We start from the raw sequence: 12,377 nt of genomic DNA, 5'->3' as shown, positions 1-12,377 counted from the left end.
GCGTGCATGTATGTGACGTATTGGTCGGGACATATCTTCATGTACTCGAGGCAAACGTCGAATCACCCTTTTTCCACGTTCATTCCAGCGCGCCGCGAGAATTGGTCTGCGCACCCGCGAACCCGCATATGAGTGACTGAACTTTGCGTTCGGATTCTAGGTTGGATTCTCGACATTCGTAGACGGGCCGAGGTCCATTTACTCGATACCATGTCCGGAGTGCCATCTCTGGCAGAAGCAGATCCGCATGGGCGGGGGCGGTCTTCAAGCATGTGTGTGTGTCATGGCCACGACAGATTCTCTCATTCTTCTCTCCGACATTCTGATGTTTTGTGCGAGGCAGTCGAGGGCCCGTGAGCAGTCCGTTGTTCCAGACACCCCGGCGAACAGCTTGAGAATCAGCTGCTAGCGGCCTTTCCCTTTGCCGAATATACTGGTATCTCGACTCCAAGAGACGTGTTACTGGTTTGGAATCCCACCGGCACCTGGGTTCCACGTTGACAGCAGGGAGGGAGCGACCGCACACCACGAGTTACAGTAGGTCAAGAGGAACAGTGACCAGCCCACTTGTCCAGAATACTCAACCTTGTCATCGTATAGTTCAGACTCTGATCGTACAGATGGTACATTACTAGTGATTCACCCCCTACGGATTCAAATTCGCACCCCCTACGGATCCAAATTCGCACCCCCTACGGATTCAAATTCGCAGTCAAACAATCAATTTTCAAACGTTTGAACTAGAGCCCAACCATCTCGATCGTAGCATGGGTGTCGAACTTTCATCCACCTGTAGTGCTGCGTTCGGGAACAACATCGAGCAGATGACCAAAGACGAACCATCGTAGGATATGAGACGTCACGAAGGGAGATAGCATATATGTACGACATCTCCACTATTAATATTGGGACTAAAGCTGGGTACACGCCGTGGAAGGCAGATCAGATTATCGAAAGTTGAGCGCAAAAGAGAGTGAAGGAAAGACTGTTGTACACCGTGAAGAATGAGTACCAACATGGCGGAAGAAACTAGATATCCAGCACCGCGTCGAACATGAGCCCGTAGACATGAAACGCGAACACATTTCGGGTTGCCCTGCAGAATCAATCCGATGAGCTCCCGAAACCAGTAAATCTATCGGCCATACATCAACCCCAGATCAACCCCTAATCCCAAGCGGCAGGCGTTGTCGGCGCACTGTGCCACACGTCCGTCTGCGCATCCGTCGCTGCGATGCTCTGAAAGTCTGTCTCGTATTCCTCGTGCTCGTGCAGCGCGCCAGGCCGGGCCTCTTCCGTGCCCGAGCTCGCCCGCGATGCGGCGCTCGGATGCCGCGTGCGCGTCGGCGTGGAGTGGTTCGTCGCGAAGTAGTCGCTCGTCTTGGAGACCGACCCGCTCGGCGTCGAGGGCGAACGATCCGTCTGTGACGCGGGTGGGGGCGTGCGGCGATCCGCGTCGGAGGGGAGCGCTGTAGGCGGCATCGAGGGCGTCGCCTCTGGGTCTGCATCGACTGCGGGAGCAGTGAGCAGGCCAGTCTTGGCCCCGTCCCCTCCCGTGTCCTCGGTGGCAAGGGTCGGTTCCCCGCCCTCGTTCGTGATCTCGATCGCTGACTTCGGCTCCTTCTCGTCGTCCAACGCGCCGTCCGCGCCGAACCCGCCCGTCTTGACGCTGCCGGGCCCCCACAGCCCCGTCCTGAACTCGCTCGGCGTCGCAGGACCGTGCACGCTGCTCGCCGTCCCGGGGCCTGGCATGCCCACCCGCGCGCTCCACCGGCTCGCCTCGCTCTCCCAGCTGCGCCTCGGCCTCAGCGCGCGTACGCTCGCGTTCACTCTCTCCTCGCCGTCGCCTTCCTCCTCCCCGTCCTCCTCCTCTCCATGATCGTGCTCCCCGTCCGCAGATCGACCCGTGCCGGCATCGAACCCGAACTGCGAGCGCGAGTCCATGCCGACGTGGTAAGAGACCGAGGCCGCGGCCCACGCAAGAGGGTTGCCGCCGCGCGCGCCGGGGACGGCATATGCGGACGAGGCAAGCGTGAGCACGGAGGCGTCGTCGGGCGGCGGGCTCGACGGCCGCGGGTTGTCGCGCGGGTGATGCACGGTGTGGTTAGGCGCTTGGACCTGCCCGCCGCCGGCGAAGGCGGTCTGATGCTCGTCGCTGCCATCGGACAGGCCGAGCGCGGCGACGTTACGGAGCGAGGACGGGCGTGGGACGCTGAATGTAATGGAGCCCGCCGTTGGCGTGCGCACATGCTGGAGACGCGGGTGACTCGGACTCGAGCTCGGGAGGCCCGAGGCTTGACCTTGCGCGTATTGTGTCACGGGGCTGGGCGTCGTCGGCGGCGCCTGTGCTATATGCGCCATTCCGCCCGTGGTCAGGTCGACGGAAAGCACCGTGGTTGGCTTGGTGCTCGCCGCGAGCGAGCGGAAGGTGCGTGGGTCGGAGCGGTAGGAGGGCGAGGTGGACACGGACGCTGAGCCGGACACAAACGAGGGAGCGTGAGAGGGAGACGGAGAAGGCGGCGCAGAACCGGGTAGCGGGCGCAAGGAGGCGTCGTCGTCTGCCTCGAGGGTAGAAGGGGAGCGCGAGGAGGCGGGTAGGAGAGAGGTGGCGGAGGCGGACGAGCGAGAGGAGGCAGCGTCCGTGTCCGTGTTCAGCGAGACGGCATTCTGGCGGCGTGGCTCGACGTCGCCATTCGAGCGCGGCGGCGAGTCCGAGTCTGGGGATTCGGGGGCGGGCGTGAGCGGGGGCATGGTTGCCCTCTTCGGCGCTTGCGCCTGTCCGTTCTTCTTCGCCGGCTCCTTCTCTCGGGTGCGCTTCACGCCGTTCGCTTCAAAATTGGGTATGGGAGGGCGCGCGTTCGGGCTCGCCTCGCTTGCGCGGCGCGTGCGCGTCCCGCCGAGCTTGCGCTGAAACCAATGGATGATCGGCTTGCTGCCCCGTCTATTGATCTTCTTCTGCTCCGCGCCCGCTGGCTGGTCCTTCTCGCGCAGTGCGGGTGGAGACTTGGTGAGAGTGGCCGGCGCATGGGCGTTGGCGTTCTCGCCAGCGACGGCGGGCTTCTTGGGAAGCGTCCGGTGTTGCTCCTTAACGAGTACGGCGGGCGTGGTGGTCTTGACCGGCGCAGAGACGCGCCGTGCACGGTTGGCGGGCACAGGCGGGGGCTGCTCGCTGGGCGTCGTGGGGGGCATCGTGGTCGTTGCGGTGGCCGTGGGGGGAGAGAGCGTTGCTGGAGCACGTATCCCCGGCGCCTGTGACGAAACGCGTTGGCCTGTCGATCCCGCCTGCACAGCCACCGACCGCGGGGAATAGGCCCCGATTTCTTCGCGAGTTCCGCGAATCCCGGGACCAACTGGCGATTGGATATCCAACGCTGCGCTATTGGCGGGTGCTAGCTATGCCACGCCGTGTTTATTCGTCAGGATAAAAGCTGCTATCTAGCGGTTGAGAACTCCAAGCAAGCCGGTGAATCCGGGTCGCATGGTTATCCGACCGCCCGCTTCTTCTCGGTTACATCACGAGGGTACACCCCACCTCCGCACCGAGCACCCTTTTAGACGTCAACCATATCCGCTCCCCTCCATCAGATAACACCGCTCCTCCACCCGAGTAGCGCAGTCGCGATATCCATCCTGAGCGTGATTTCCGCCGCGAACCCCGTCGAAGTGACGACGGACGATGATCATATTTTCTTGAGCACGGCATCCACCACGTCGCTTGTGCCTGCGTTCCCGCCCAGGTCAGGCGTGAGCGTGCTGCCCTCGCGCAGGACCGTGTCCACCGCGTGGTCAATCCGGTTCGCGCCGGCGTCGTACCTGCACCGTCCGATATGAATTTGTATAGTGTGAAGTGCCAAACCGTAGACGAGGCGGAGGCACAGGGCGGAGGAGGTGAAGGTGGTTGAGGGTAATCGACATGAGATCCGCAAGGAATAGGGCAGGACCGGGGTGGGGGCGTGCGGGGCCAGAGCCAAGACAACCGCAAGATGCGCGCGAAAAACAAGAGGAACCATCATTGCCTAGTTAGTGTATGGAGGCTCATATAGAGCAGAGCACGCACCCGAGGTGTCGCAGCATCATGGCTGCCGACCGGATGGCTGCGATAGGGTTCGCCTTGCCCTGGCCTGCAATATCAGGCGCGGAGCCGTGTACACTATAGAGAGCAGGAGCGGTCAGCATGCAATGGCGACGGGGTCAAGCCCACTGGAAGAACGGAGGCACGCACGGTTCGCCCATAACGAAACTATCACCCGCGTTCACAGACGGCACGACGCCGAGGGAGCCCACCAGCGCAGCTGCCGCATCGCTGATGATGTCCCCGTATAAATTCGGCGCGACCATCACATCGTACACCTGCGGCTCCCTGAACAACCTAACGATGACACGGAGACAATCAGAATCAGACGCCAGAGGACGTGACCAGTATACGCACTTGTACACCGCACTGTCCACCAACTGCTCCCCCACAGCAACGTCCTTATACCGCTCCTCCTCCGCCCAGGCGGCCCGCACGCTCTCCCTGAACAAACCGTCTGTGACGCTGAGGACGTTGCTCTTGTGGATGATCGTGACGTGCTTCCGAGGACGCTTCAGCGCGAGCTCGAACGCCGTGCGTCCAATGCGCTTGGAGGCGCGTTCAGTAATGAGGCGCGTGGCACGCGCTTCGCGCTCGTTAGACGTGTTGGAGGCGGTCTCCTGCTTGATGTAGAGGCATTCCGTGTTTTCACGGACTACGACGAGGTCGACGGCAGGCGACGCAGACTCGGAGGTGACCTGTCCTGGTTGGGTTGATTAGACAAGGTGACGTAGGCGGAGACGTATAAGAGAAAAGATGGCGATATCGAATTGACGAAGCACGCGACAAGACGAAACGCACAGAGACGACAGGCCTGATGTTCGCGTACAGGTCGAGCTTCTTGCGCAACGCGACGATCGGCGATGAGTAGCCCGTTACTTTGCGCGACGGCGAACTAACGGCGCCGAATAGCGCACAATCGCACTCCTTCTCGAGGACCCTGCCGATGACCGTTCAGTCAATTGCAAATCGGGCACTGACGAAAGAGGAACACTTGCTCAACGGTCTCTTCGGGCAGGGCCACGCCTGTCTTGGCGAACAGCTCAAAGCCGGCTAGGAGGTCGACGAACTCGGGCTTGGGAATGTCCGATCCGACAGCGAGAATCGCAGCTTTCGCTGCCTGCATATCCATAGGACAACACATATTTTAGAATCTGGGGGCTATCGAAGTGGGACTCGAGGGCACATACAGGGATAACTTCATGCCCGATCCCATCCGCCGGAATCAATCCGATTTTGAGTGATGATCTGGCGGTTGCCTGCGTAGCAAGCCCTCGCAGCGGGGCACGCAGGGCTGATGTCAATCTGGTGGCCATGTCGAGCAGAACAAACAGTACCAAGAGATGTGGAAGACGAAGAACTCGAGAGGAGGGCACCGCCGATGGAAATTCTGGCCATCCTCCCACAATTCGGCCGACGGCACCCACGCGATCACCTGACCTGCGTTTATGAGGAACGGATGCATCGCCACTCACCCCGCATCTTGCCTTCCCGGTCGTGAGCTGTGTCGTGGGTTTGGATCGATGCTGCTGAGCCCGAGCTCCTCATCACTATCTCCATCGCCGACGGCGGCGAGGACTATAACGATTAAAGATGGCGACGCGCACACCCCGCCGAGTTCACCCAGTCGGAGCCGGGGCGAGAAGGAGAACGTGGCTGCGACGATGCCAACCCCCAAGAGCGCGAAGCGTCCGCTGAGGGAGATCGCGTGCGCATTCTTCAATGTGCGGCAGCCGCAGAGGAAGAAGATGCGGCTGATGTCTCGTGATGAGGAGAAGACGGCCGAGGACGAGGAAAACAGCGACGCGGACTGGGAGACAGATAGCGATTTCGAAATATCTCGTTCTCCGCCGCGCGCGAGGACGCGAAAACGGACGGTGCATAACGCACTAGACTCTCTCAGGGTCTCTCTCTCACATACAAGCTCGCGGAATTGCATACGTGAGTATATATCCGCGCTTTACCAGGCACTCCCCATTGATGTTATTTGATCTTCAGCATCCACCCGCCCGATCCTCGCGTCATTCGCTTCACATCACACCTGCGATGCCTTCTACTGCCGATCCCTCTATTCCGGCGACCTCAACCTCACTCCTCCGTACGTTTGCGCCTACACTCACGCCGCCAAGCGCGGCACAGGGCGGCCCCTCCTCGCCATCGGCACCGAACAAGGCTCGCTGCACCTCGTCCGCACTCCCGCTCCCTCCGCCTCCTCAAACACGTCCTCATCTCGTTGGATGCACCTTTCGCCCCCGCTGACGCACAGCTGGCGCGCGCACATGAACGGCCTCTTCGACGCAGCTTGGCGCCCAGACGATGCGCGCCTCGCGACTGCGAGCGCGGACGCCTCCGTACGAATCTGGGACCCGTCGCGCGTCACCGCCTCCCCCGTCGGTCATCTCCCGCGCGTCCTCTCCGAAGACCGCGGCGCCGCGTTCGCGCTCCACAACCTCACGGGCCACGCCGGTACCGTCAAATGCGTCGCATGGAGCCCTGGGGACTCGGACGTGCTCGCGAGCGGCGGACGAGGCGGGGAGATCTGCATTTGGGACCTGCGTCTGGCGTCGGGAGGTGCGGGGATCGTTGCTAAGATCTGGGGCGCGGGCGGCGGGGAGGTGACTAGGGCCGGCCGGCCGAAACGGGGAGGCGGAAGTGTGACGGGTCTGGTGTGGGACGAAGATGGGCGAGGGCTGGTCAGCAGCGGTTCCGTGGACGGGTAAACGCTTTTCTTACGTCGTTATCTGGACGAGACGGCTGACAATCGCCATTAACAGCGTTCTGAGGAACTGGGACATTCGCTACCACCGGCGGACAAGCACTATGCGAGGGCCGCTGAACGAGCCCACGCGCCGCTCCGACACGGACCCGACGCTGCTCACCTCGCGCCGTCCACGCGCGCTCACGGCGCTCGCATCCGGCTTTGGGCTCGCGGCGGACTTGCTCTTCGGCGTTGGCGCCGACTCGCGCGTGCATGCATACGACCGCGAATCGCTCGCGCCGCTATCTCACCTCGGCCTGCGCGACCCGCGGCTGAGGACGGGGAGCTTCTATGTCCGCGCGGCCACGAGCCCATGCGGGCGCTGGGTCGCGTGCGGGAGCGCCGGCGGCGGGTTCGTGTGGGACTTTGCCGCCGTGCGCAAGGGGAGGAAGGGCGAGGGCGAGAGAGCGGTGAGGGTGTGTGCGCAGGCGGGAGAGGTTGGAGCGATGGATTGGGCCGCGGAAGGAGGTGGGACTCTTGCTATGGGTGCGGACGACGGGACGGTGAGGATGTGGAGGCCCGATTGGGAGCGACGGGCGGAGGAGCACGGGGCGGAGGAGTTCTGGGCAAGGGCGGAGGCTTGAAGTCAGGTTCTGTCCTGAGTCAGCGGCGACGGGACGGTCTGGTACAGTAATGTTTCTCTAGCAAGCACTATCATCCTCATCCCATGCAAGACTAAACACAAGTGTAGCATAGTATAACTGCGACGATCTATACCACATAGGAATACGAAGGATGTAGCAACGCGGAACTATGATACTTCGGTAAAAGGCAATGTCCGCGTTCACGTGTAAACGTCCGACAATGGTGTCCACTCCAACGGGGCTCTGCTGCTCCATCTCGTGTGTGAATGGACATCTTACATGACAAACCACAGCGCAACAGCTGCAACACCCGCCAACCACGTCTGGGGGCTGACTGTGATAGCACCAGAGGTGCTGCTCGACGCCGGCGCGGACGTAGACGAAGTACCAGAGGAGATCTGCGAGCCGGGGTCGCCGGTGTTCGTGATGGGGGAGCTCGTCTCTGCAACCGAACCGCTTGTCGAGGTGACGGTGGTAACGGCCTCCGAGGTCCTGTATTGGAAAGGGAAAGAGAGAGAGTGGTGTAAGTATAGGTGTGAAGTGAGAGGGTGAAGGAGATGGTAGGACGTACGTGTCGACAACAGTGGGCGCTGCACTCGAAGTCTGAATCCCGGAGATCTGGAACCTGGATGAGTGCAAAGATAGGGAAAGCATCAGCGATCAGCACACGTCAATCGGAGAGATACGCCATCACGGCATGCTGATGTGCATGGGCGCGGAGCGGGCGGGGGGAGAGGACGCGTAAAGAGTCGCACATACCCGCTGCTGGTGTCTGTCTGCGTGGCGATGGTGATGGCGGAAGAGCTGGTCGTAGCGGGGGGCGCCGCAGCGGAGGAGGTTGAAGAGGTCGCAGTTCCGTCGATGAGGTTCTTCGGGCAGGTGCTCGCACCCGAAGAGAAGGTGCCATTGGCATCAAAGTACTCGCATTCGCCGGCAGAGCTGTATTCGCAGACGACGTCCTCGCCCGACTGACTGTTTGAGGTGAGGGTGCCGCCTTCATTGTCAGACGGCGGACAGACAAGGGCACCTGTGAGTCACTTATGAGCGAACAAGTATAAATCTCGAGGCAAGTGCAGCGTACGTCTACTGAGAGAGGGGGCCGCAATGGCGGCACTGGCAGCAGCGAGAACGATGAAGGTGGAGGCACGCATTATGGAATGTAGACTTTGGAATGGGACGGTTAGGGCGTGAAGCAACGGAGAGAACGACCAGCGAGGCGAAAATATCTTTTATACGCAGATAATGGCAGTGAACAAAACACCGGCTCAGCCGAGTGGAACAGGAGGCACAGTCCGTGATGAGAGACAGCAAAAGGTCGAAGACAACAAGCAGGGGGGCTTCTTGACCTTTGACTCTCACGTCAAGGCTGCGCCTGCACCTCCTCGCGGCGCCCTCCCTCGACCTCTTCCGGTCCTGGGACGCATCCTCTTGAAGGATACCTACCTAGATATGTACCCTAGAAGCCCCCCCTAGAAAGAAAAGAGACAACAACACAAACACACGGCGAGCATACAAGTGGACAAATACGTCCAACTAGTGAGCCCCCCGCCGCTGTTAAACCCTCGTCACTGGCCCACCTCCAATGAACGGTAACGAACCTAAGCACTAGCTACACCCTCCCGCAATCCCTCGCACTGCTCGAATACCCTCCACGCCCTAGGAACCCTCGAGCTGAAGAGGACACGCACATCGACCTACGGTGCGCCCCACCACGGTCGCCGCAACCAGCACCCCCCAGGAACACGTCCCCCAACAAAACAACTCCGGGATGCCCCGAACGTCTTGATAATATCCCCCAAAAAATGTAGACGAAAGTTCGAGAACAGCCAACGGCAGACCCTATAACTGACACCGCGAACACCGGCTTCCCCAGCGTAAACGCGACCCACTCATAATCACACACTTGCTCTTTCAAACTGTCTGCCCTCGCCCTCCCACCCATCCCGCTCCCCGGGTCCCCCGACCGCCCGCCAGAACGCCGTACAGGCCAGAAGGCACCCGGAACCCCGTCACTCACGTCCAGCCGAGAGCGACAACGTCGACGACGCGACGAATCCCCAGAGAGCCCGACACTTCGAATTACCGGGATCCCTGAACACGTAAGGCCCCCTCCAATCGCGCCATGCCCACTCTAACCCTCACACAGCTCCCTGAGCTCCCCGAGCTGAACCCGGACCGTACCCCCACAGCCCCTGCGCCCCACACGCGGGATCCCCAAGACGAGGTCATGCAAGAAGACGACCAGACCGCACGCGCAGCCCGTCCCCGCGCAACCACGGTACGGCCGCCCCCCGCAGTGGCAGCCCCCGCCCCTCGCCGCATAGCCCCCTACGTCGAGTTCGCTGAACCGGACCCTGGTGGCTTTCCCCGCCCGCAAACATGCACCTGGCCCGAAATCTTCCTTAACACCCAACCGGCTCAACGCGCCGCCTGGGAGCGCCAAGACATGGAGACCTCCGTCCTAATTTACTTTGCAAGACCCCGCGACTTCACGAACCCCTCGACACTCACCACGCAAGCCCTAGGGGCGATTGAAGCCCTCTTCCCTGTAGCGCGCGAGGAGTGCGCCAACCCACCCGGATCCCGCGGCCGCGACATCCTCCTATACCAGCCCATCCCTAACAAACGGGTGGAACCTTACTGCCTCGTCCGGGGTCTCAACCGCGACGTGGTGTTTACCCTCCGCTCTCAGCCCGTCTGGTCGACCACGAGAGGTACCTTCTTTGTCCTCCCGCACCCAGTCCCCATACCGGAGTTCGCATGCTCTCTCGTCAATATCTACTGTCTCGAAACCTTCGCCGAAGATCTCCGCGACGAAATCGTCGCCACCCTCCGCAACAACACCGGCTTCGTCAACATATCGACCATTGGGGCTATCGAGAGGGGCATTACCGACGCGGCTGCCCAGGAAGCCGCCCGGAACCACACGCTCGACGGCCTCGTCATCCGCCTCATCCGCATCCCCCGCGGAGACAACGGGAGCGAAGGGTTCGACGAACGATGGAACCTTTACATGCCCTGCCCCGTCAGCGAAGAACGGCACGGTGACTGGACTCGCCTCCTCGCCTCGATCAGCTTCCCCACGTCCTGGGGCACCGGACGCGCAGCCCAGGAAATGCGATGCACCTACTGCCTCGGGCGCGACCACCAGCGCTCCATCTGCAACTACCAGGAGCACCCCAGCTGGTTCGACACCCCAGCCGTCGCACCAACCTCGCAGAATAACCAATCCAACAACTCCGGCAACCGCGGTAGCCGGGGAGGAGCGCGCGGTCGAGGCCGCGGCCGCGGTCGCGGCCGTGGCAACACGAACTAATTCGGCTGACTCGACCAGATCTAGAATAGAAACACTTTGTCTAGACAGTTACCGATAGCCCTGCCTTGTCGATACCAAACCCCCACTCGCGAAATACAGAATAGAGTTGCCCCACACCTTACGAGCAATGAAACTATATTCTTCGTCGGAACGCCAACCGACATACCGCTCCTATCTATAATCCAGAACCAATGCGCGCCCTCTCAAATAACGGCACAATAACCGCTGACCCCAACGAATCCGAGTAACGGAACTAAACCACCGGATGTGATACCCGATGCTCCGCCCGACCGAAACACGCCGGGCCAACCATGTGACACCACTGAACCGCACGACTAGCATTAACCTCACCTATCTCCATCACAAAATGTAATCAATCCGTTATCCGAGCACCCACTATATAAATCAGACCCTCTTCCCCCTAGAGGAACTCCGAGTGACATAACAAACAGGATGACCCCCTCGTTTGAGCCTATCACTCGTTGCCCTCCTCTCGTTTCGAATCGAACCTTCCAGACGCCTACTAAGCGAACCGCAGCAGACTCTAGACGCTAAAAGGCGACCCTTGACAGACGTAGAGCAGCGTCGACTCCCCCACACTCTTTACCGGTGCGCCCCCAACCCAGACCACCCGACGATGTCTAAAGCAGCGCACATTAGCAGACACCCGGCAGACATGCTATCCACTCCTTTCCGAAAACACTATCACCTCATCAGAGCCATCCACCTCGGCACCGGAGCATCTGCCGGCACCTGGAAAGCCAGGCTCCCATCCGACCCCCCTCTCCCACCAAACTGGCTTGGACGAGACATCTGGCTCCACGATGATCTTATGACCATAGCCTGGGGGACCCTATCCCTATACACCGTCGATAACCACCACATCACCCTCCGCCTCGACGGCGGTACGTGGTTCACCGGATGCGTCGACCTAAGTACCCTTCCACCGAGCGTCGACGAGCTAGCCACCCCAATCAGCGGGAGCACGTACCTCCTGATACCCCGAGAGATAGAAGCGAGTATTCGTAAGGAGACTACGTGGGCGCAATGGTGGATTGCGAAAATTTTCGGATATATCCGCCCGAGCGAACCCCCCATGGGAGAAACACCCTGGGCCCCTGCTTTCTAACATAGCCACATACGTCACATTATAGAAGCTACCAGTAAATATATGTCCCCAAGACGCGTACACACCCTATCCATGTTATATAGCACAATGACAGACACAATAAACGAAGTAAGAGTTAGCGTTGACCGTTGCCCCCCGCGGGGAGACGGTCCCGGGATGAGAGCGCGATCCGCTACGCGTGGGCCGGAGGCGCGTAGTCTAAACACGATGAATCCCCCGCCCTGCGGTGGGACTTCACCGGTTCGACCACCGCAGACCCGTATACGAGAACCGAGGGTTGTTGAAAGCCCCCGAGCACAGGACGGAGCAGTCAATAACCTCCCCGACCCCCTGGCCTCCTCTGCCCACACACCAGAACCCAGCCACGAAGCGCAACTAAACGACAACGATGCCATTAGACACACAGAGGAACAGGGAGTCGACGAACCCGATGATCGATACGCCGGCTGGGATTACGAACTCGACGACGACCTGATGTGGGAGTCCCAATCGCAGGAGGAACCCGAAACCTATAACAC

The 12,377-nt window shown here is 60.7% G+C and overlaps 5 protein-coding genes across 5 annotated transcripts; 3 read left to right on the top strand and 2 right to left on the bottom strand.

The window, feature by feature from the left end:
* Positions 1–1,167: 1,167 nt before the first annotated feature.
* PUNSTDRAFT_132447 (uncharacterized protein) lies at positions 1,168–3,189 on the bottom strand (the record flags this gene model as incomplete). The annotated part of the gene is made up of 1 exon (XM_007381803.1): positions 1,168–3,189. One exon carries the CDS (start codon positions 3,187–3,189, stop codon positions 1,168–1,170), a length of 2,022 nt encoding a protein of 673 aa, XP_007381865.1.
* A 491-nt stretch (positions 3,190–3,680) lies between these two features.
* On the bottom strand, positions 3,681–5,388 carry PUNSTDRAFT_112210 (Isocitrate/isopropylmalate dehydrogenase; the record flags this gene model as incomplete). The annotated part of the gene is made up of 7 exons (XM_007381802.1): positions 3,681–3,813; positions 4,058–4,150; positions 4,223–4,369; positions 4,430–4,770; positions 4,874–5,012; positions 5,071–5,192; positions 5,263–5,388. 7 exons carry the CDS (start codon positions 5,386–5,388, stop codon positions 3,681–3,683), a joined length of 1,101 nt encoding a protein of 366 aa, XP_007381864.1.
* Positions 5,389–5,569: 181 nt separating this feature from the next.
* On the top strand, positions 5,570–8,688 carry PUNSTDRAFT_50997 (WD40 repeat-like protein). The gene is made up of 6 exons (XM_007381801.1): positions 5,570–6,013; positions 6,071–6,735; positions 6,806–7,906; positions 7,986–8,039; positions 8,174–8,441; positions 8,496–8,688. Exons 1-3 carry the CDS (start codon positions 5,737–5,739, stop codon positions 7,412–7,414), a joined length of 1,551 nt encoding a protein of 516 aa, XP_007381863.1. The 5' UTR covers positions 5,570–5,736; the 3' UTR covers positions 7,415–7,906; positions 7,986–8,039; positions 8,174–8,441; positions 8,496–8,688.
* Positions 8,689–9,536: 848 nt separating this feature from the next.
* On the top strand, positions 9,537–10,730 carry PUNSTDRAFT_43293 (uncharacterized protein; the record flags this gene model as incomplete). The annotated part of the gene is made up of 1 exon (XM_007381800.1): positions 9,537–10,730. The coding sequence occupies one exon, from the start codon at positions 9,537–9,539 to the stop codon at positions 10,728–10,730; it is 1,194 nt and encodes a 397-aa protein (XP_007381862.1).
* A 637-nt stretch (positions 10,731–11,367) lies between these two features.
* Positions 11,368–11,859, top strand: PUNSTDRAFT_132442 (uncharacterized protein; the record flags this gene model as incomplete). Its single annotated transcript, XM_007381799.1, has 1 exon — positions 11,368–11,859. One exon carries the CDS (start codon positions 11,368–11,370, stop codon positions 11,857–11,859), a length of 492 nt encoding a protein of 163 aa, XP_007381861.1.
* Positions 11,860–12,377: the final 518 nt, after the last annotated feature.

This window comes from Punctularia strigosozonata (assembly GCF_000264995.1).
Source record: "Punctularia strigosozonata HHB-11173 SS5 unplaced genomic scaffold PUNSTscaffold_4, whole genome shotgun sequence".
Lineage (NCBI taxonomy): Eukaryota > Fungi > Basidiomycota > Agaricomycetes > Corticiales > Punctulariaceae > Punctularia > Punctularia strigosozonata.
The sequence above is the reverse complement of the archived record's forward strand: the minus strand, read 5'-3'. Positions and strand labels throughout refer to the sequence as shown.